At 53.5% G+C, this 23044-nt stretch overlaps 4 protein-coding genes across 4 annotated transcripts; 2 read left to right on the forward strand and 2 right to left on the reverse strand.

The window, feature by feature from the left end:
• Positions 1-137: 137 nt before the first annotated feature.
• Positions 138-3818, forward strand: J4E93_006868 (uncharacterized protein; the record flags this gene model as incomplete). The annotated part of the gene is made up of 1 exon (XM_049344778.1): positions 138-3818. One exon carries the CDS (start codon positions 138-140, stop codon positions 3816-3818), a length of 3681 nt encoding a protein of 1226 aa, XP_049198432.1.
• A 3078-nt stretch (positions 3819-6896) lies between these two features.
• On the reverse strand, positions 6897-7994 carry J4E93_006869 (uncharacterized protein; the record flags this gene model as incomplete). Its single annotated transcript, XM_049344779.1, has 1 exon — positions 6897-7994. One exon carries the CDS (start codon positions 7992-7994, stop codon positions 6897-6899), a length of 1098 nt encoding a protein of 365 aa, XP_049198433.1.
• A 6906-nt stretch (positions 7995-14900) lies between these two features.
• Positions 14901-15317, forward strand: J4E93_006870 (uncharacterized protein; the record flags this gene model as incomplete). The annotated part of the gene is made up of 2 exons (XM_049344780.1): positions 14901-14904; positions 15037-15317. The coding sequence occupies 2 exons, from the start codon at positions 14901-14903 to the stop codon at positions 15315-15317; spliced, it is 285 nt and encodes a 94-aa protein (XP_049198434.1).
• Positions 15318-16526: 1209 nt separating this feature from the next.
• Positions 16527-22208, reverse strand: J4E93_006871 (uncharacterized protein; the record flags this gene model as incomplete). Its single annotated transcript, XM_049344781.1, has 3 exons — positions 16527-16637; positions 16690-21638; positions 21689-22208. The coding sequence occupies 3 exons, from the start codon at positions 22206-22208 to the stop codon at positions 16527-16529; spliced, it is 5580 nt and encodes a 1859-aa protein (XP_049198435.1).
• Between the last annotated feature and the right edge of the window lie 836 nt (positions 22209-23044).

The raw sequence follows: 23044 nt of genomic DNA on the forward strand, positions 1-23044 counted from the left end.
AATCCAGTCTAATCACTTTTGCCTGTAAGACTACACTCCTCCCCATCCCCATTGCCAAGGCGCCCTCCCATTGCCTCTCGCCCACTCCGGATGCAATGCGGCGTACTTATACGTTTGCTAATAACTGCCAGACCATCATGAACCGCTGGTTGAACAGGAAGAAGGATGGCGCCGAGGATGCTCCCGCCGCCCCAAAGAAGACGAAGAAGGGCAAGAAGGGCCAGGAAGAGCCCAAACCAGAGTTCGATCTCAACTTCGCATTGCCCAAAGCAGATGACTTCCGGACAAGTTTAATCATGCCTGGCCTATCTACCCGCTTCAGCATGTTGAGAGAGCAGGACGACCCAGACTCCAAGATTGGCAAGGCCAGCGACGACAGTGTACTACAACCGAAACGCCAATCGCGCCTCCACGAGTTCGGCTTCGTTCCAGGAGGTCTTTCCGATATAGCCGAGGTGTCTTCGCTCAATGGCTCCATCCGACCGCCCTTCGCAAGCGAGCGTACCGGTTCCTTCGACAGCAGTAGAGATGACGATGGCTCCGGCAGCGTTATGAGCAGAGCTAGACCCGGCGAGGGCAACGTCTTGTTCGGTGGACGACAAAAGATTTACATGATCTCTAATACAAACGCGAAGGGCACCGGGCGGACACTCTACGACGACGACGTTAATATGTCAGCATACCAACGGCTCAGACAAGAGGAGAAGGACAGGCTGAGGCAACAGTCGGATTATGACGATGGCCAGAACTCTGAGCCGTCAAGTCCTACTGAGCTCAGCCGTAAGAGGGAGACCTCGTCATCCACCAACTCAGGCACATTGAACACCCGCACATCTACAGCCGCAACATCGATAGCGTCACAGGGCACCAACTCTGTATCAGCCTCCTCGCCGGCGTTTCCCCCAGCAGGTGCCCCGATGACATCTCCAGATCTAGGCCGGTCGACAACGAAACGGAGACTTTACGACCAAGGGCTTGACCAGCAAATCCAAGAGCAACAGTCCTCAGCTATGAACCGTCTCAACTCCATACAACGCGCACGTGCGCCAACCGGACGATCAACGCCACCGATCCCCATGTCTCAGGCACGTTCTGCTACCAACCTGAATGATCGGTTCGCTCGAGGACCACCCGCCTTCCGCTCAGACAGCCCAAACGCGCTAGGATACGCTGGCATAAGCAGGAACAACTCCTCGGGCGCGTCGAGCCCAGTCCTCGCCCGCGCGCAGTCGCCTGCACTGGCTAGCCCCGTCATTAGTGACAGTGAGGAAGCCCACACCCTCAATGCTGCGCTCCAGCCCAACGATCGGGGCAAAGCGACCGCCATGGGTGCTTTCAACAAACCCAAGGCGGCGTTCAGTGAGGAGCAATATGCAGAACGAATGCGCCACATGCAGCAGGACCGCGAAGGTCGCTCAACACCAACTCAAAAGGCCGAGCGGTCCCCGCCTCGCAAGCCCACCTTGAGAGAGCGTGCCGAAGAGCAAAGGCGTAAGCGAGCCGAAAGTGACGCAAACGAACGGTCAAGCTCTGAATCAAATGCTGAACCAGCTCAAGCACCCTCTGCTTTCTCCAGGTTTCAGGCTGCTGCCAGTCAGATGAGAACCGCGGGTCCAGGCACACCTACCTCACCACCGACGCAACGCCTCCCAGCAATTCCACGCCAAACAGCAGCATCTCCAGACAACTGCAACAAAGCCACCTTCTTCAGTTCGCCAGATTCGAGCGAAGCAGAAGATGAAGCTCCCAGGCCGTCGACCACGCGCCCGGCAGAGCCCACTCGTCGATTTGACAATCTCCCCGTAGCAACCGGACCCGCACCCTCAATGTTCGAGCATCCCGCATTCCGCTCGCGGACAACATCGGAGGAAGAAGTCTTTCAGAATGGCCCTTCTTCGTACAGCCCTGGTCTTACCCAAGAGGCGTCTCCACGCCCCGACGAGACAGTGAAAGTGGACGGTACTGAGGTTGACTCACCAACATTGGGTCCTGAGAGTAGCGGACTTAGTGGGATGATCAGGCAGCATCTTCGCAACGTCAGCAATGTTTCTTCCAACTATGGTGAGCCAGGCCCTCCAATGATGAGCCCACCTATGGGGCTCGCTATTCATACACAAGGATCTGGCTTCCAACGCCGCCAACCCGGGTCGGAATCAGCCACCCCCGCTCCCTCAACATACAGTCACTCCAACCCGTGGGATCTGGATGATATTGACAACCCCTACCGTGATGAACTCGTCAAAATGAACTCTGACGAGCAGGCCAACGGACAAAATGCCACACCGCTGATCATGAGCGCAACCGAACCAAACCCTGCAGCTCCCTGGGATCTTACTCCTCGAAGGGCCCATGAGCGTGTTGCCAGCAACGAGACAGAGGCCGACCACGAAGCTTTCCAACGGGACCTTGCTCACAGGCAGCGCTTGATACAGGAGAATCTCCGTGCTAAGGCTGAAGGCCGTTCAACAAGTCCAGCACCAACACCCGCGGGCCCATCCAACGGACTGAAGACAGCTTTGAACATGCTCCGTGCAAAGTCGAGCCGTGAATCTTTTGCTACAGTTGATGTTTCTAACAAGTCAGTAAGGAAGCTCGCTCTTGGAGGAAGTTCAGCCAATGTCAGCAGCACCTCGCTCGTAGGTCTTCAGGGTGATATGCCAGCGCTGCGACCAAAGCAGTCTCGAGTATTGCAGCAAAGTGAGCAAGACGCACAGCGGGAGCACGAGCATCGCCAGCGATCAGCAACAGAGAGCAGCCGCACTGGTCGCCCATCGGGTAGATCTCCACAGGCATCGACCAGGAGCTCCACGCGAGAGCGCTCGAGCTCTGGAACATCGTCAGGCCGTTCCCGGAGTCGCCATGATCAATACCGCGATGACTTGGACCAGGCTATGGCAGATGGTACCCGCGGCGCCTACCCTGCGAACACAATGCCATCAATGCCTGGATACTCTGCTCACCCTACGCCTCCACTCCCTTCTGAGAGACCATCGCTGGACTCCCAGGGTCGCATGCGATCGCGTAGCAACAGCAAAACCGCCGCGGCGAACTATTTTGAGTCGAAGCATCTGCACCCTATCCAGACCAACGCTGGACCGGGCCAGAACACTCGTCTGCCTCCTGGAGGGAAATTCTCCCCGGGAATCCCTATCTCACCCCGGCCTTCCCCAGGTGGCTTCAGCAGTGCCAACGGCAACGGCTTCTCGCACCCAACATCACCAGTGCCTCCGTTCTCCGCCAATCACACCCCTCCTGTCTCAAACCCCACTACACCCAACGCTGCCGCCTTCAATCCAAGTACTGTGCAACCGTTGACCAAGACTGGAGTGCTACGGAAGAAGTCCATCGCGAAGTCGGAGATCTCGGAGCCGGTGTTCCTTTCCACAACGTCTTCCATTGATACAATCAATCTTCCAGCTGGTGCTTCTCTGAAGAATGGCATGGAGAACAACGCTCCCCCTGTTCCGCCAATCAACCCTATGAGGCGACGTTTCGGATTCGGTCGCGGTGAAAGCCAAAGCCAGAGCCCAACGGGACCATCACCTTACGATCCTGCTGTCCAGCATGGAATGGATGGACCTCGAGCCCCTTACGCTGAGCCACTCCGCACCAACTCGTCCGACGCAGTGATGAACCAATCGCAGCAACCAAAGGGCAGATTGCGGAAGGCGTCGAGTGAAGGCAGGAGCCTGCGCGGAGACGCACAAAGCCAAATGGGACCTTCGCCAGCAATGCCTCAAAACGGCTTCACCGGACGCAATGGGTCACCTCCACGTCCTACCAACGGTCAACAGCCTATGGAGGGTGCCATGTTCTAAACGGCACCTCAGCTATACGAGCTGTCGCTCTGTCAGCAACTTAACTTCGTGATCAAAAGCGATCCTCTTTCAATCTTTGGCACATTTGAAAATCTCTTTTCTTTTCTGTATGTCTACTTTCGGTCCACGGATCGCCGTGTCTGCGATCACGGCCTTTTTCTTTCCTTAATCTCTTTCGGCTTCCGGCTTAGCAATATACCTCCCCGTTCTGCGACTGCGACTTCTCTTTGCAAAGATCTCATTTTACGATCAACGATAGGGTTCTGGCTAGATTATAACCTTCACCGGGCTGGACACGGTGTTTCTGGAGGTTGGCAATAGCATCACACAAGTTTGAGTACATTCAGTAAGAGTCAGGTTCGGGAGGATTGCATGTTTATCGGAGTCTTCATGTACTGCTAGTCACTACAGCCTTTTCATAGGCTCATGGTTCAGCTCGTGCTGCCAGACTCGCGTCAGCCAATTCGTGGTGTTGAATACAATCAATTGCCTCATACAACAGATCCTATGCACAGAATTTACTCGACCAGCACCATCAATCGAGACCAATCGCATCACGACTATTATACCTCAGCAGCCAGCGGCGACTGTTGGACGTGGGACAACGGTCGCAATATGTCTGAAACCCCCGCGCGCAATGTTTTGGCTGGTTCATCTACCGTGCCGCGTTTCCGGTTTCATCGCTGCCGACAGTATGCATGGTTAACGGCGTTGACACCTTCACATGCAACATGCAGAAAAGCATGATTTCGTCACCATGCAAAAGGAATATGAGACGACATTGCCCATCTGCATAGGCGAGCGACTCACGAGCCCTGTGTTTCAGACGCCGCGAGAAGGGCCGTGCGCTGATTCGAGAACCTGGGATCGTCGCGATGGAAGATAGTTTACGATATCTCGGCTCGAGACGAGACTGTATTGAATCTCGATCCTAAGAAGAGGGCGACAGATGACAATGGGATTGTGAGTGGAAAGTCTATGACAGAGAGATCGAATTGCTGTGAAAGGAGAAAGGGGATGCTGGTGGGGACAATGATCTAAGGCCTGCATGCCGCTTATCGCGTACCTGCATCTTGCGATCCATTTTCACGCGTCGCCTTCCTTTGCCGGAACCAGAACGTCAGCAACTCATCTTGGCGCTCTTGGTAGCGTGAATGATGGCAACAGATTCCGTGCAATCTTGTCGACATTCAATGATGTACATACAATCTTAAGTAGCGGAGCGCAAGATGTTACTCCAAAAGACTAAGCGTTCGATGATGGAAGCTCCACGTCCAAAGTCCAGTCTACCGTAGCGGTGCACTACGCCACCGTGCCATTGGAACCGTCGACGGCATCTTCCCCATCCGCACGCCAAGGGGACATACTTTCGTCTAACGCAGGGTCGGTATCCGGTGCCGCACGAAGAACGCATGTCCCCCAAAGCGTTCGCTGTGCAAACAGAAAAGCAATTTAACAAGGCTGTCAGCAAGCGTGATGCGAGAGGGCAAAAAGAGGAGAAGTCAGCAAAAGCCGTTGCGTTGTTCTATCGGGTACAGCATCCCTACATAACCAAGAGAAAAAGGTCTGGATTGCCAGCCGCAGGGCCTGCCAAAACAGCACTGACACAGCTCCGCAGGCAGCATGATTGGGCCGGCGACAAGAAATCGCACCGTCGCATTGCGCAGAGCAAAGAAAAGCAAGGCCGCCTCCCACCATCCATCTCCACAGCTGTGCCAGCACGCCGCTTAGCCAACGCTAAAGGACCGCAAGTTCGGCGCCATCCCAAACTCTAACTGCAACCTAACCCTCCTTCCGAGGCACATTGCACACCTATGCGAAGCTCTCGCTGCACATCCGTCGCTCGTAACTCGACGAGACACACCCCTCTAGAATACGTAGGTGCGATCGAAGGCGCAGTAGATCAAGGAAACCAACAGCGCCCAGGGAGGGGTACTGGGGAAGATAGTCAACTGCATACCAAGGCTCTGCGACAAACCGCGGCAATCCCTGGGGACGATCACCGGGTAACTCCAATGTTAATCTCCACGAGTCTATTGCTCGTTAGGGAGCAGGCTTGGACCAAGGTATTGGTTGCTAGAATCTTATTCAGTACATAGACCCCCTCTCCGTCCCATCGTTTTTCTCGCTCAACCCTGTTCCATCTCACTTCGACATTCCCTCACTCCAGTCCATCTTTCATATACCGAATACCATCACCAATACATATTATACCATATAATCAAGATGCGTTTCCAGGCTACCGTCCTTGCCGTCGCGGCTTCGCTCGCTTTCGTTGGTGCTCAGGATTTGAGCGGCATCCCCCAGTGCGCTGTATGTTGCCCTTCCTCTCCTGTTCCCGATCGGATCGGACTTCGGAGCCCACACCTCCACATGAAGACGATCACGATCGCGATTCGGGTACATCGCATCTAGCATCGCCGACTAACACACATTTCAATAGATCCCCTGCTTCGTCGCTGCCCTCCCCAGCTCCAACTGCGGTGTCACAGACACAAACTGCCAGTGCACCAGCGGCCGCTCTGCCATTGAGAACTCGCTCCTCACTTGCGCACCCGAGCGATGCGAGCAGTCTGAGATCTCCAGTACGTCTTGCATACCCTACATACCTATCATCTACGTCCATGTCTAACGCGACCACTAGGCCTCGCCCCCGCTGTCTCCTCCCTCTGCGCCGCCGCCGGTGTAACCCTCTCCGACATCCCCACTGCCGTTCCCTCATCTGGCGCTTCCATGACCGGCTCAATGATGTCCAGCATGATGAGCGGATCTCCCACCATGAGCGGCGGCATGTCGCCCACCAGCTCTGGTGTCGCTGAGCAGACTGAGAACGCTGCTGCTGGCAAGCTTGCTAGCTACGGTGTTGTTGCCATGGGTATGGCTGCTGTCTTCGGATTGTAGATGTCGGATACTTGGAGGGGTGATACGAAGGGCGCGTTGGTTGTTTAGGAATTTGTAATGCGACATTCGCTTGTATATCGCAATTGATACCGTATCGTTCATTTGAATCGCTGGATGTCTGACCTCGTGCGCGAGTGGTTGGTGATGTTGGAATAGTTTCGGGCTTTTGCCTTTTGCTCACGCAGCTTCGAGTGCGCTCGCCCATTTGCCAGACCATGCCGTGAACTCGTCATCTTCTCCAGCCCAGCTCTGCTTGACCAGCTCAATCGCGCTGTTCGCCTCACCACAGCATTTGTTCAGAGTCTGTTTCGCTTCGTCTTCGTCGAGATCGTAGAACGCGCCCGCGATGTCGTCGACCGTCTCAGGTATCGTCTTGAGTGTATTCACAAGCGCATCTAGCTTTTTGCAGGGCGGCGAGGTCGCACCGTTCGTTGCGGCGGCTGGTTCGAGCGTGGACGATGCAGGATATGTCTTCAACCTCCTCTTTATGAGTGCTTGGTACAGCATGCCAATCATCTTCAGCTTCTTGACACCGGTATCCAGGAGTTCTTTCAGCTCCTTGTTGTCCTTGCCAATCTTGTTCGATGCGCCGAAGATCTCGTCTTCGTCGTCGCTGCCTTCTGCTTCGTCGTCGTCTTCGTCTTCCACGTCTTCGCCCCATTCTTTCAGCTCCTCGATCGCATCTAGGAGGACTGCCCGGTACTCTTGCGCTTTCTTGACCACGAGTCCTACCACGCCATCTTCGCATAGCTTTAGCAGCGCGTCGCATACGTCCCAGAGTACACCAGTCGAGGACAAGACTTCTTGCTTCTCGCTTTCGGTTGGGCCGGTGTCTTTGCCTTTCGCGCTTTGTCTTGTCTCTGCCATCTTCAGGATCATGGCGAGGACTTCTCCCCATGTTCCCAGCAGCCTCCGGACTTGCGCCTTGACTTCTGTGCGCATAATGTCTCCAATATCGCCTCTCTGTCCTTCTCTTGGTGTGTATGAAGCTGCAGTCACCATGCTGTTCAGTGGACCCGAGGTCACATCGCCGATTTTTGCTATTATTGCGGAGGGTGTGAGGGGCGGGTTGATGAGGAGGAGCGAGAGCGTCGTCGTGTGCGATTTGAGGAGCTTAGTTGAGGCTCTGATAACATCAAGAGGATCTGCTATCTCTGTTTCGGACGTAGGAGCGGCATCTTTGCTGGGCGCGAGAGAGCATTGGTAGTGGGTGAGAAGTGCTTGTGTGGTTTTGGTGAGATCGATGAGACTGCGCAGGTCTTTTGGTTTCGACATCGCGCCTTGCTTATAGGATCAATTTAAGCAATGCTTTGTCCTTGAAGGCATTAAAGTGGCTGAGAATATGTGCGCAGTTCACGAGCCAAAGTTTGGACAGTATCAAAATTTTGGTGGGGTAGTGACTCTTAGCGGGGTACCTGGGTACACCCGTGGACAGCTCCGTCATACCCGTACCATAGCAGACATACTCCGCAGATGCAGATGACTATGTCCATCCCTTGCCGCGACACTATTCCAATATACTGGTATCTCGTTCTGTCCAGAATGTCATGGGATCTCAGTCGATGTGCTTGGCCCATTCTTCTTATACCATGGGCAGTCCAGTCCGGGCCCCCAAGTTTTGGAAGGCGAAGTCGAGGCAGTCAACCTCAGCAGACCTCGTATGTCCTGCATCTCAGACACGACTGAACGAGGAAATGTGCCGCTGATGCATGCATCCATATGTATGTAAGAGTCTGCCCCGACATCTGCTGAGGTCACAATGGCGTTCGTCTCCGCCTTCGTACTGCTCACATTAAGCCTCACCAATGGGGTCGCGCACTAGGCACTGAAGGCTGCGAGGCGCAGTTATCGCAGTTCACCGGTTCTGCAGGTTTGACCATACACAACTTACTACATGTCATCTCATACTCTCACGTTGCAGGTGCATGCATGGTGGAATGTAAAGCAATTACGCCTAGCTCAGCCATTCGTCGACTCGATCCCAACGATACCGACAGCCTCGCAACATGAAGCTGGAGGACTCGCGATGAATTCGGTGAAGCAGAGCCTCATGTTCTGGGGCAGTCCAGCCTGATGGTATATCTGGCAATCGCGGTTGCGAGAAGGACATAGGTCCTTACAGTGTACCTCAGGAATGCCACAGACCTCACCGGTGTAGCCTTCTCTATCCGGTTTACTTCAGTACCAATCGTACCCTAGTACTCTCATCCGCCCATCGTACACCTCCTACGCAATGTCTTATGTTGAGGATACCTTTCCGGTCTACCGTCTGGATCAGGCAGATTTGGAACAATACCTGAGGGAGCTGCACGGTTCGCGTGACTTCCACATTCAAGTAGGAAATCTTGGAATTCGTGTCGATATGTGCTGAGAGTAGTGTGCAGGTCATCAATGATACGTACAAGTTCCGAATTCCGAAGAAGTTGGATGCGGTATGAGTTTTGATGTGATCAGTATTGGTACATATTCTGACCTTGAGGCAGAATCAGCGAAGAACGCTTGTGGGTCGGCGGTGGGAAGATGATTGACTAGAAATGCTGGCAACGATCTTGTGGGGGCGGGCTGCATGCTGGTATGCCGCGGGGCTAGACAGGATCGTGGCGATGTCCTAGGGCAACTCGGTGCTGCGGTCATTTCTGCGAGTATATAGCTCAATCTACCCGATCTTCGTAGCGAGGGGCTTTCCAGTTCTCTATTGCTAGATTTCGACACAATCGCTATGGATCAATACGTTTCATCATGTAAAGAGTTCCGACGTTATCCACAAAATCTCACACAACAATGTGTTCTCAGCCATAGCACGGCCGGGTATTTTGCTCGGCTGCAATCTCAATCCAAGCTTCTCTTCAAAGACGAGAAGGTAGCAGTGGATTTTCTCGATTACCGGGAGCGAGATAATCGTAAGTAACCTATTACTGGCCAAATTGGAATATACTAATTATACCAAGGTTTCACATCCGCATGCGTGAAAAGCCAACGAGAACTGGAACTTAAACTCAGCTGTAGACAGTCATTGTCACCCGAGGCCGTCGATCCGAGATGTCGTTTCGTGTTAGTAAACAGTTGCTTGTCGACGAGACTCAGCTGATGATGACAGATTTCTAACGGCTGGCCATGCCCGGGCACCCTTGAAAATCACGCACGAGATGTTCAGCTTCCTATGTACAATTTATCAGGTTGCTCCTTCATTTCTGGATTTTGTCTTCCCTTTTGGACTGAGTGAAGAAGCACAAGATTTCTACTTCAGTGGATTGAGGGAAGAATGCCGGTTAGCGCCTTACGACAAGGCTTGCGAGCTATCCAGCTTAGAACGCTCAGGCAGAGACCTTCGCTTCTGTTACAACCTGAGGTCCGTGGAATCGACGAGGAGCTCGTCAAATATACCCTGGTCCATCCGCCAATGTGCTGTATATCACACCTTCGACGTGGAAAGTGGCAGAATGCTCTGGATCGTCGTCAAGGGAAATAAAGAGATCATGAAACGCGTGACTGAAGTTTCTGAGAGATCAACACAGAGCGGCAAGCCTCTCAATTCTCGTAGCGCTGCGTTCGCGGCGTCACTAGAAACACATCTTTTGTTGTCCAATTGGTCCGGAGAGAATTGGCGATGGTACATCAACGCTCTCGAAGATCGGTTGTCAACTTTGGCACAAGGACTACTAGCATATGAAGTCGAGAGTCAGCCATCACCGCTACCATCGCCTACGCTCCCAAAGATCACGAGTCCACGTTTCGGCGTAGGGCCATTCACCTTGTCACGAGCTCATACATTGCGTCCTCTTCTGACAGCACACACCTGGACCCGGTCAAACACGTTGCAACAAAGTCCAGAGACGTATGAACCAACAACAGCGGATAACAGTAATCAGCCCTGCAGATTCTGGACTTCATCGCCGAGAAAGAGCGCTTTTCCAGAGGCGAAGTCGTGGAGATCGACTCTGAACAAGCTACGCGGACTAATGGAAAAGCCATTGCAATCCAATGCAGTTGATAGCCGTCAAACTTCCGGAGATGAGAAGACGTTGATAGCATCCCCTGAATCAACCGCACCACCGGAGTTCCCATCTGCACCTCACGATGGTAAATTAGACAAGAAGTCGGACACATTTACCTTCGACAATCTACGAGCCATTCAACATATCGAAGAGAAGGCACAAGAAGCCATGCTTGTACTGAAGCTGAACACCGAAGTTCTTGAGCAATTGAGGGTGCACTACGATGATGTAGCGAAGCATGCCGACTTCCCGCAAGATGTGAAGGACGAGTGCAGAGCTCAATTCCATCGATTCAACAAAGGTATAGTTGGAGTGGAGAAAGACATGCACATGCTGCGATCGCGGACTGAGACGCTATTACACCTCCTGGCTAACCGGAAGAACTTGGTAAGCACCCGTGAACTCAGGTTTCGGAATGATGTATGCTAACAGCTTGTCACAGTTGAGTGGCATATTGCAGCATCGAAGTTCCAAAGCCAGCGAATTCTACGCAAAAGAATCTCGAGAGTTGGCAGCTCGCATGGAAGTAATGACCGTGAAGATGCAAGATCTTGCCATGAAGACGAAGCAAGAGACTGTGTCCATGAGAGTGATTACCACTGTGACCTTGTTCTTCCTTCCAGCGACCTTCATTGCTGTAAGTTCTTGATCATGCACCTTCAAATCGTACATCAGCTAATATCAGGCAGACTTTCATGAGCACCGACATCCTCAGATTCCAAGATGGTGAACAAGACCTGCAAATGCAAGGCCTCCGGCTATATCTAATGATTGCTCTCCCCGCGACAGCCTTGACCTTTGTCGCATGGTACTTCATATATTATTTCGCTCGAAGGGAGGCTCGGTCGAACGATCGGTCCGAGGCTCTTGGGGAGGCCTGATCTCTGTAGTGTCGGACCAACAGAGCAGCACGAATCGGGACGATAAAGTTGTTTCCTCTCCTATATATTAGACTCATAGATTTCTAGACAACTTTGCGTCGCGACGATATTTGTTCCAGACATTGACGTGCCCGTACGGTTACATACCTGTCTTTTTGCACAGCTCAATATGGAAGTTGGTCGATCCGAAAGCCAACCTGTTCTTATGCGAAGGCCTGGTCGACGCTTCCAAGATCAGGATCGCTGCGGAACCCGTCGAAACTTGCGAGCGTATCATCGAGCCTGGGCTGCGAGCCATGGTCAATAGCGGACCGATGCGTCTTGGCGGTTCCACGTTGTTCGACCTAAAAGCCACCTGGGCAACGTCGTGTCAACAAGGGAGATTCTTCCTGTCTTGATATCTCCGAGCATCAATCAGTACTCATTGCGAGCACGTATGCGTTATTGATGACAAAAATAGGTTTACCGTGGTAGGTTTGTAGGCTGTAGCTATCACGGTCGCTCAGCCGCGTAGCCGCGTGGCCGCCAACTTTCCTGTTGTCACCTCTCCATTGTTCGCGATAACTCTCATTTCCTTTTGTCGCATATTTGACACAAGAATCCGTAAACTTCCAGATGAACGATGGCACGCTCGATGAAGGACAACGATGCAGTTGATGCAGGTCCGGTTGAGTGTGGCTTGAGGTTGTGGGCGGGGTCCTGCTCGATCGCTTGCGCGACTAGACATGGAGTAGCTCCCCCGACGCCCCAGGTGCCTGATTCCAGCCGCGCAGACTTGCGGAAGTTTCGACCTCACATTGAGCTTACGCGCAACCTTCATACCACTTCCTCTGCACCCCGAACTATTCCTATACCTATCGCGACTCGCACCGGACGAGAATACCTGATGCACACCGTCCACAATAGCCACGATGGGGGCTGAACTTCACGAGTTCTTCGAACATGTGAACGCCTACACAGCGTCCGCTGTAACTGCGTCACGGCCACTGGACACCCGACCGATCGTATCACTCGATAGCCTCCAATCCTATCTCACTACGGAAAGAGCACGAAGCCTCTTGTTGTACGTAGAAAGCGACCCCGGCTACGAGGATGCTGTCCGAGCCAGTCATCTAGCTGTGTTTTCAATCCTACTTTCGATAAACAAGGGCTTCCATCTATCAACATTCATACGACACGATCACATGGCAGACAGAGGGCTACCTTTCCTTACCTGTGACGCATGGCCGGAGACTGTCCAGTACATATTCGAAGAGTTCTACAAAGCACAATGGAAGTTCTGTCCAAAACGGCTCGTGTTTGGTCAACTGCACGACACTTGGCTACATGAGAACATGGTCGTGCCCTTAAAGCATAAATTACTTCTGAAAGAAGGGGTGGACGCCACCATCTCCAAGGTGGAGCTATTCGAGGAGTACAACCATCTCATCGCAGTAGGTCAAGAGCGTGCGCGCGCGCAAAAGTCTGTACATTCATAGCAACTAGCTGACTTCTTTGCGCTAAGAACGAGCTGAACATTCCCCCGACCAATGTATTCATCCTGAAATCGAGCCCATCGGGCTATGCCAAACTACACAACAACGAGGTAGAAGCCTACAGAACACTACTGAGCCACCCGAGTGGCCGAGATGCGATGCAACATATGGCCCGCTTCTATGGTTCGTGGACACAGGGTGAAACTCGTAACATATTGCGCGAATATGTTAGCGGTGGCACACTCGCAGACTTCTTCGGGCGAACCGAGCCGCCTACAACCAAGGCCGAAATTCTGGAATTCTGGAGCAACTTCATACAGTTCATCAAGCCGATAGCATGCATACATCGCCTTCCCAATCCGCAGAACCAATATTCATACAAAGTGGGGTACGTCTAAAAGCATCGGTCTTCCTTCTTCTTTGTTCGAACTGACCATCGAAGGCTTCACAACGACATCAAACCGGATAACATTCTCGTATCGGAGCCGAACGGGGATAGCCCGTACAGTGTGTCCTTCAAACTGGCAGACCTTGGTCTCGCCGGGTTTGTGGTGGCTAAAGAGTCGGACGAGGCGCAAATTCGAGATGTGCACGGTACGAAGATGTACAGTATGTCATCACCAACTTCTAGACTTACCCAAATCTAACATGCTTCCAAGGTGCTCCCGAGTACTTTCGTGGCGAGACAGATCGGTCCAGGCAACAAAGCATCAAGCAAGCTCGTCCGGCTAAGGATATTTGGGCTTTGGCTTGTGTGATCAGTGAAGCCGCGGTATGGTCTGTACTAGGCCAAAGAGGATTGGATGATTACCATCGACAGCGCGTCAGAGCTGCTGATGCCATTCCGACTCTTAGGAATACTGGCTATAGCGGCTGCTTCCATGATACCACCAAAGTCCTCTCGGTTGTAGGAGATATGCACAAGGAGGTCAACCAACGATGCAGAGCCGCCATAGACAATGTCGTTGGCTCAGTTCTTCTTATTGTCCGCGGCATGATGATGCAAGATCCGGCCAGTAGACCAGATGCGCGGACAGTTTACGACAACCTCACACAAGCTATAGACTTAGCGACACCATCGGTTCACCCACCAGTCGGCGATAGAACTACGCGACCAACCGCAACAGACCAGTATTCTCGATACTCCGTGCCTGTCAATCTGTCCCCAAGCATGACGAGCGGGTTGGGCTTCACTATGAATGCAGGTTCGCGGCCGTTGTCCAGCGATGCACACGGGTATCAACCGGATCGTCCCCTAGAAAGACGCACAACGATCAGTGGAGATCGTTCTCCTCGCCCAAATTCTGGTGCGTCGAGTGCCAGACATGGAAGGACACCGAGACATGAGCCGTATAGCCCGACTGCCGATACTATACATGAATGGCCACGGACCCCACTGGCTCCTATTCGTAGTTATGACTCGCCGCCTAATGCGTCTGTGGTTCAGAAGGCCAGGCCTTCAGCTTCCATCACTCAGGTCTTGGAGCACATACGAAAGAAGAAGTTGCACTTACCCACTATACTACCAGGCGAGGAATGGCTAGGTAGACTGCATGGTAGAGACCAGGTAAATCAACAATCTTGAGTATTCTTGGCGCTTTTGCTGACGTTATTCAACAGATCTTCCTGATTGACGACTCTGAATCGATGGGGCAACACTGGGATGAAGTGAGAAGCGTCTTCGAAGCTTTAGCATACCTAGTAAAAACCATGGATCCAGATGGCATCGAGTTACATTTCGCCAATAGCCCTGGGCACAAAGGTCGGGATAAGGACCGAAAAAGGCTGACCAGAAAATTCGAAAAAGTGAAACAACATGGCGAATGCCAAATGGGTATGGCACTGAGCAGAATCCTTCCACTCTACTACCAGAGCCCAACAAGCAAGCGATCATCCTTGTCTCTACGAGCAGAGGAAAAGCCTCCTGCCAATATCTACATTCTCACTGACGGTGTATGGTCACCAGGTTCACACTGTGTTTCTGTCATTCAAAATCACATCACACACCTGGTCGATAACCTGTGGAAGGCTGGAAAACTGCAACATGTCGGAATTCAGTTTATCCGCTTCGGCGATGACCCGATCGGTAAACAGCGCCTCGAATATCTCGACAACGATAATCTGAAGCACTATGAGGTCCCCGGGGACATTGTCGACACGGAACCGTCCACTGGCAATGTTTTCAAAATGCTTCTTGCGAGCACAGATCCTTCCTGGGACAACGACGACGAAGCGCCCAGCGGCTGAAGGGGACAACCTTCCAGAGGCATCTTCGCGCTCGCCTCACCCTGCCCGTTACATCAAATGATCTGTTCCGAGATGTCTTTCCACTTTCTTTCGTTATTCTGGATACTGCGTACGATACCCGGTGCATTACGGCGTTTTGGCGACATCGGCGTCGCATTTAAGGGTAGACACGGCAAGCGCAGGGACACACTGTTCAACTCCCACAGCTAGGCTGGCGAAAACAGCGACTTACGCATAACACATCGCTACGATAATAACAGAAAGCCATGTAGAGTATTGATGTGAGATATATCCACTAGTCTATGCACAGAAACCACGACCCTCCTATAGATGATGTACTTCGATGTGATATGCCTCACTTCGTGATGCGTCTTGCGTCAAACAAACAGTCAGGGAAGAGAAGAAGAGCCATGAGTGATAAAAATAAACTTGCTGAACATCGACTGGCGCAAGTACGCACTTTCTTATACCAAGACCAGAAATCACGATACGTCATACCTGAGACCACCTGGGCAGCAACGGGCCATCAACCAAGCGTACCACCCACTCCTGCATACACGCTTCCATCCAGCCCACCCATACCCCCACACCACAACGTCATCCCACCACCTGCATCAATCCGTCTTCAACCCGTCTCCCCCTCTACCAAATCCCCCAACCCAACGGCCGCGCATTTCCACGTTCCCAAACCCCTACTCAACAACCTGCACGCTACGTCAGCCCATGCAGCTACCCGCTGCAGGTCAGCCTCAACTGCATAAGGGAACCGCGTAAAACGGCTAACAGCGGGGCGACCAAGAAACCTTCTACGAATGGAACCCGAGCTCAACAATATGCATGATGTATCGTTTATGTGGAAGAGGATTTATCTGTTGAGGTTATCTCGGGATGCTCGGAAGATACAGAGATAAGGAGATGGAGGGTCTGATGGGTGGGAGCTGGAGGCGGCAATGCAGGGACAAGCACCGTTATCGTTATCGTCACTATGCATATCGTATCATTTGGTGAAAGCGGTTTTGTTTGAACATGTTTTTGTTGCATTACAATACATAAATCTCTTGCGAACCATGGACATATCTAATCTTGATGCGCCTGGGGACCCAAACACGCCGCATAGGGGGAATAATGTTCCTTGCTCCAACTATACTACCATGCATCTAATCGTCGTGAATATTGAGGGACATCGCCCACCGGTGTTGACACGTATATTTAACATTGCGCGATGGCGACGGAAACAGCCTGGTCGTCCGAGTGGCTGATGCTGATGTTGATGTTCTTGACACCTACGCGCTTGGCTTCTTCGTCGGCTTTGCCGTAGAGCTGTGTAGACGTTAGTGTGAATTTTCAGAATTGATTCATGGTAGAAACATACCTGAACAGTTGGTGCGCCAGACTCGTCGTTGATGATCTCGATATCCTTCAGTGGAGCACCGGCGCCTTGACCCTTGACACCAAGAGACTTGAAGACAGCTTCCTTCGCTGACCACTTGCCTGTGAAGCTGGCTTGCGGGTTTGGTGCCTTTTGGCAGTATGCAATTTCCTTGTCGGTGAAGTTGCGCTCGATGAAGGTCTCGTTCTCGATGTTGAGTGCACTGATGCTCTCAACGTCGACACCAACCTTGCTGTTGGCCGAAGCTGTGGCTTGAGTGAGTTGCTCAACCATCTTCATCGTCTCCTGCGCCTTCTTGTCCTTCTTGGGTGCAGGGGTCTTCGCATAGCTGTATGTCGAAGTCTTCTTGTTCATGGTGACACGCGCTTGTGGGTTGAGGAAGACCTCTTGCATCTTCTCATCCTCGTACGGCGCCTTGTCCTTGGCACGGAACATGGTGTTGTTGATGAGGCCATCGTGGAAGTATCGGTAGGCCTTCTTTTGGCGAGCCTCAACCTTCTGCTTGTAGGCAGCGAAATGGTGGTGCTCAAGCGCGGCGAAGAGGTACTTGGGGTGGATACCGATAGCTTGAGTTCCCTTCTGTCCGAAACCGAATGAAGTAACGGAGAAGGCCTTGATCCCATCGGTCTGGATGGCCTGCGACGGGTAGACGATGTAGTCGTATTGCTCCATGATCTTGTCGACGTTATCGGCGTTGCGGTTGCCAGGTACGAGACCAGTGTTGAGCACCTGCAAGCAGCCGTTGAACATCCAAGCACCGGCAGCACCCTTGGGATGACCAGTGAGGTACTTCTGCCAGATACCAAGCAGCGCATTGCCCTTCTTACGGCCCAGGTGGCGCATCTGGTGGTTGATGACGTCGGACTCGTTCTTGTCGTTCGCAACAGTGGAGGTACCGTGGAAAGAAGCAACATCGAGATCGTCAATGGTAAGGCCCCAGGTAGCAAGTGCACCACGAAGAGGAGCGATGCGTGAGTCTTGCTTCCAGAAGCTGTTACCGAGACTGTTGAGCGCGTCCTTCTCTTGTCGCTTAGCTTCCATCTCGATGTTAGCAGCACGCTCCTCGAGGTAGGCAGCCTCGTCGAAGTCCTCGCCAGTAGCGTCCTTCATCGCCGCGACTTCCTCCTGGAGGTAGAGGACTTCCGACTCCTGCCACTGTTTAATCTGCTTGCGGCGGAGGTCCATCTGTCTCCTCCTGTACTTGATGTCAAGTAGCGGAGAGGGGAACTTGGACGGGTTCTCTCGTGCGGTGGTCAGTACACCCTTTCCTGGAGCAGGGACGGAACGACCAATCTTGTCGGTTGCTGTGGCCGTGAAGCCAAGGATACCGTAGATGGGGACTCCCATGTCGAGGGCGAGCTTGGCGTCCATGATGACTTGCATACCGCAACCCTGCGACTCCATGAAGCCATTTCGGGTTGTGGTGGTGGGGCGCGACATCTCCTTGGGTGTACGTCCATGAGCGAATTCGTCTTCGGCGTTGCTAGTAGCCTTCATGTTGGCGAATTCGTATGAGCCTTCCTCTTGGAAGTCATCGAAGCCACCAACAAAGCAGACGCGAGCCTTTCCTTCAACGATGGTGTCGTAACCGATATCAAGAGACTCAACAGCAGTGGCGCAAGCACCGACGGGTGTCTTAATAGGTCCAGTGGATGAAATGAGCAACATGTTGACCCAAGCGCTCATAGTGTTGATGAAAGACTCTTGCAGAATATCCTTCTGGACTGGCTTGTCCATGAAACGGTCTTTGTACATTCCTCGAAGGGCGGTAGTACCACCAATACCGGAACCGACGCAGTTACCGACTTGAGACAAGTGGACATATTGGTAGAACTCGTAGGGGTCGGTGATACCACTGGCAAGCAGACACTCGGCCGTGGATACAAGCACGAAGAGTGTGACAGGGTCGACTTGGGAGATGATGTCGTCCGGCACACCGTACTTCTTTGCATCCCAGCCAGTCGGGATTTGACCAGCTACGAGACGGTCGAAGCGAAGAGCCTTGGGAAGGAGGAGTGTAGCTCCCTTCTTCATGCGGACAGTGTATTCGCTAGACTCCTCGATCGCAAAGATCTCAACCTTGTCGCCATGCTCCTTCTTGAACTCCTCCGCAAGCTCCTTGGAAGCCTCGAATGGATCGAGATCCTCCTCAATCTGGATCTCTTGCATAAGCTGCTTCTTCTTGGGGTCGTAGCCATTGAAAAGCTCGGGCTCGATAAGGCGGATACCGGCGTGCTCGAGAATGTACTTCTCGTACTTGGGCTTGACATCCTTGTCGTCGATTGGCTCGTTGGTCTTGGCGTCAACCCATCCGGAGTAGCTCTTGCCCTTGAGAGGACCGTTGTGGTTCTTGATGAGACCCATGATCCAGGCCATCTCAACGCATCCCTCAATGGAGAATTCGCCGTACGCTTCCATCTCCCAGCGTGTCCTGGAGTTACCCCAAGGACCGACCTCGGAGAAACCAGTGACGACGACGACCTTCTCAAGGTCGACCATACCCTTAAGGTTATCATTGAGCGGCTTGACCTCTGTGTCCCAATCAGGTAGGGTGGGGAAGTCGAACTTCATGTTTGCACGTGGTTCGATCGTGGCCTTCTTGTATAGAGCCTCGCTGGCCTCGCCGTTGACAACCTTGTTCTCGATGGCATTCTCCTTGATGACGGCGCGGCGGATGTCGCTCGTCTCTGTGAGTTCCTTGCGCAAGTCGGTCATCAAGTCCTTCAGGTTAGGAATGTACTGGAAGCCGCCGTTGAGATCAGCCCATACAGGCTCGACCTGGCAGAGGTTGACGATCGGTGGTGCCATCAGACCAAGCAAGTTGAAGGCCATCTCCTGCTGAGAGAAGGTGCGTACACCGTACTTCTCGATACCCTCAGCGACGATGTTGTTGGCGCCCATCAAACCAGTGCCGCGAGTCCAGCCGATGACGGCACCACAGATGGTGAGGTAGTTGCCCCAGCTTTCAGAGTGCCACCTCGAGAAGAGTGTCTCGAGCGACATCTTGGATTCTGAGTAGAGACCATCGTTACCGAAGGTTCCGTGGTTGGGCGACAATGGCAGAATGACTTGGGCTGGGCGGGTCTCGTAGCCGTAGGCCTGCTTTTGCTTCTTGACAGCTCCAAGCATGCGCAGCAGGTTGGTCAACATGATGCGATGGGCAAGCTCCGACTTGGAATCTATGCTGTCAATCTCACGGCCGTTCTCGGGGATGGCAGCAAAAGGAACGATGAGGTCGAGATCCCATCCAAGGCCCTTCTTGGTGTCGAAGATGTAGTCGACCAAAGCCTCAACATCTTGGTTGCTGCCCTGGTTGAAAGGCACAACAATGAGCTGAGAGCCGCGGGCGCCGTATCGCGAGTACATGGACTGATAGTACTCGGTGACCTCCCGGGAGAACCTGGAAGTTGTGACGACGACCTTGGCACCACCGCTAATGAGACCCTGGAGGACTTGTGCACCGATAGAGCCGGCACCAGCGCCCGTCATAAGAGCGTACTTGCCCTGGAAAGTGACACCAGACTTGGCGGCATCCTCTAGGCAGTCCAGGTAAACGCCAGTCAACTTCTTGCTGTACTCCCAGCCATGGTCATCTTTCCTCTTGAGATGCAGGAAGGGAATGGTCTCGACCTTGCCCTGCTTAGCAGAAGGGTTGACGCGACCGTTGCGACCCCTCTTGCCGCTAGCAGCCTTGCCGTTCTCGCTGGGCATGATCTGTCCCTCGTTCATTGACAACGAACGAATGACATTGCTGTAGAGGCTCTTGATCTGAAGTTGCGAGGACTTGGAGAGCTTGTGTTGTTGCTTGATGAGCTTGTAGATCCTCTGGAGGTCGTTCTGGACCTTAGTGCGGTTGCCGTACTCGGACAGCTTTCCGCCCTCAGCCATCTCGCGCACGTAGTGCTCAAGCTTGCGAACGCTCGCTCTTGGCGCTTCCTTGTAGTTCATGTTGCCCTTGGCATCAATCTCTAGGTGGGGCGCGGTAGGTACTGCGACATCCTTGTAGACGGGAGCCTCGTTCAAGACCTCCTTGCAGTTGTCGATGAGCTGCTGACCGAGCTCCTTTGCAAGCTCATATGTCTCACCGCGCTCAGTAGGGCAGTGGTCCATGTGGTATTGCATGAAGTCGAGAAGGAGAGGATTCGAGCGGTTCATGATGGCGATGCAGCGACTGACAATCTCACGGTCGACAGCCTTCAGCTTGCCAAAGATAATATCGTAGTACATAGTGAGAGCGTCCTGACGCGCCCAGTTCCATGATGAGTCGTAGACGCGCGCCTTGAGCGGTGTGAATTGGGGTTCAATGCCGGACGCATAGAATTCGCCGTGCTCAGTGTTCCAGAGGTCAAGCTGGGCTTGGAGCGCAGATTGCGCCTTCTGCGAGTCGACGAACGACTTGTCTCCCGCACGAAGATCGATCTTGAGGTAACGCGCGAAAAGCTCAAGCTGCTGCTTGAACAGTTGGCGTTGGTCCTTTGTGAGGGCGTCGATCGCCGCGGGGTCCATCATCATGCCGCCGCCCGAACCACCAGCGTCTCCGCCGGCTGTAGGCGCAGACAGGCTGATTCCAGCGATACCCGCGTATTTATTTGCTTGCTCATCGAGGAAAGCCTTGCCGTCGGCTTCTGAGGCAAGACGAGCTGCTGGCTCGTTGGTGATGGCGAGCAGCAAAACTCCGTCCTGTCGCCCTTGGGCCAGTCCCCATCTTGTCTCGAGGTGCTTTCGCACGGCTGTGATGTTGAAGCCACCAGGCATCTTGGCTGACACCATGCGGGCAATGAGCGAGGAGGACTGCTTGCCAAGCTGACCATTGAAGGTAGCCTGCATCGAAGCACCGAGCTCGTCGAGAGGGGTATCTTCGGGCTTTTCGGGAGTCGAGCCAAACTCCTTGCCCAGGTCTCCGAGGATTTCGTTCTGAAGCGTGGACTTGCCTACGAAGTTTGTTAGTCACAGTTTTACGCTAGATGGGCAATTGACGGACCTCCGACTAAATCCTTGATGGCCTTGCTCAGCGGAATGTCCATGAGCGGCTTCTTCAGCTTCTGGGCCACCAGTGTCCGCAGAATGTCGGTGGCTGTGACGGGGGCATCTGGCACCTGAGCTGCGGGCCCGGCACTCGGTGGTGGAGGGGCTGCGGCGGCGGCGGCAGGTGCTGAAGAGGCGGGTGCAGAAGAGGGCGCTGATGAGGCCGCCGCGGGAGCCTCTGGTTCCTCCTCTATTGGGTCTACGTCGTAGTAGATGTCCTTGGCGTCTTTGTTGTAGCACAGGATCTGACGCTGCAGCGACCGCGCCGCATCGTGTCCTTCGTATTTGCTGGCGAGGGTGCGCTTCGCCATGACCCCGAGCGTGTCTGCGGGGCCGATCTCGACGATGCGCTCCGTCGTCTTCTCGCCGAGGACGACATCCTGCGTCTCGATCCACCTGACGGGCGAGGCGAACTGGTATGCGAGCAGCTCAATGAGCAGCGTGTGCGAGAGCTCCTGCTCGACCTCGGGACGCATGGCGAGGGACTGAGGGAGCAATTGGCGGAAAGGAAGGTGGTTGAAGCTCAACGGAGCTCAAAGGGTATCTCTATTACAAAATAGAAGACGGGTATCGTGGGTCTAGGGAGGGAGGAGCGGCCAGGAAGAAGACGCGCTATTAGGTGGGTGGGTAGTGTATAGTGCGGTGAGAGCACGAGAGACGATTCAAGGGTCCGGGAGGGGTGCGTTGGCTCCCCGCGAACGCAAACTTTCTTCTTCTTCGCGAATAAGTGAGGGAAGGGGTCAGCGGGCGTTGCAGGAACAGGACACTCAACGCATTGGCTGTTTATCTCTTGTTGGACAGCAGCACGCGGCGTTGATATGGCCGGGCGTTGAGGATTTCTCCCGCTTCGGGCTGGCGGTACTAAAATTCCAGACCCCTGCCGCTGCAGCTCGTTACTGCTTTGGCCGGTGCTCAACGAACTAATCTCGCCTGGAAGAAGATGGGCTTGCGAGCGCTGCGCAGGCGGCCACCGCACGAAGGGGATTGCGGTTCGTCTTGCGAGTGGGTGCCAGCCTCGCACGCAAACTTGGAAACTCGGCCCACCGTGTCCTCAACAGCTGCGTGGGCGCGGATAAGCGCATGGCGGCGACTTGTTGAGTGCCTCTGCCCCAGCATTTGTGTAGGAACATACCGCAGACCCCTGCCGGCGCTAGTGACCCATGATATGCGGGCCAAATCTGAGCTCCTCTCGAAAAAGTCGACCAAGACGGCGCGACCATAACCACGCCAGCGCACCGCTTCCGACCCATTCCTCACCTCCTCCCCGCCCAATTGCATAAGCACTCCCTCTTGATTACTTTTCTTAAACCCT

Source organism: Alternaria ventricosa (assembly GCF_023758065.1).
Source record: "Alternaria ventricosa strain BMP 2768 chromosome Unknown scaffold_11, whole genome shotgun sequence".
NCBI lineage: Eukaryota > Fungi > Ascomycota > Dothideomycetes > Pleosporales > Pleosporaceae > Alternaria > Alternaria ventricosa.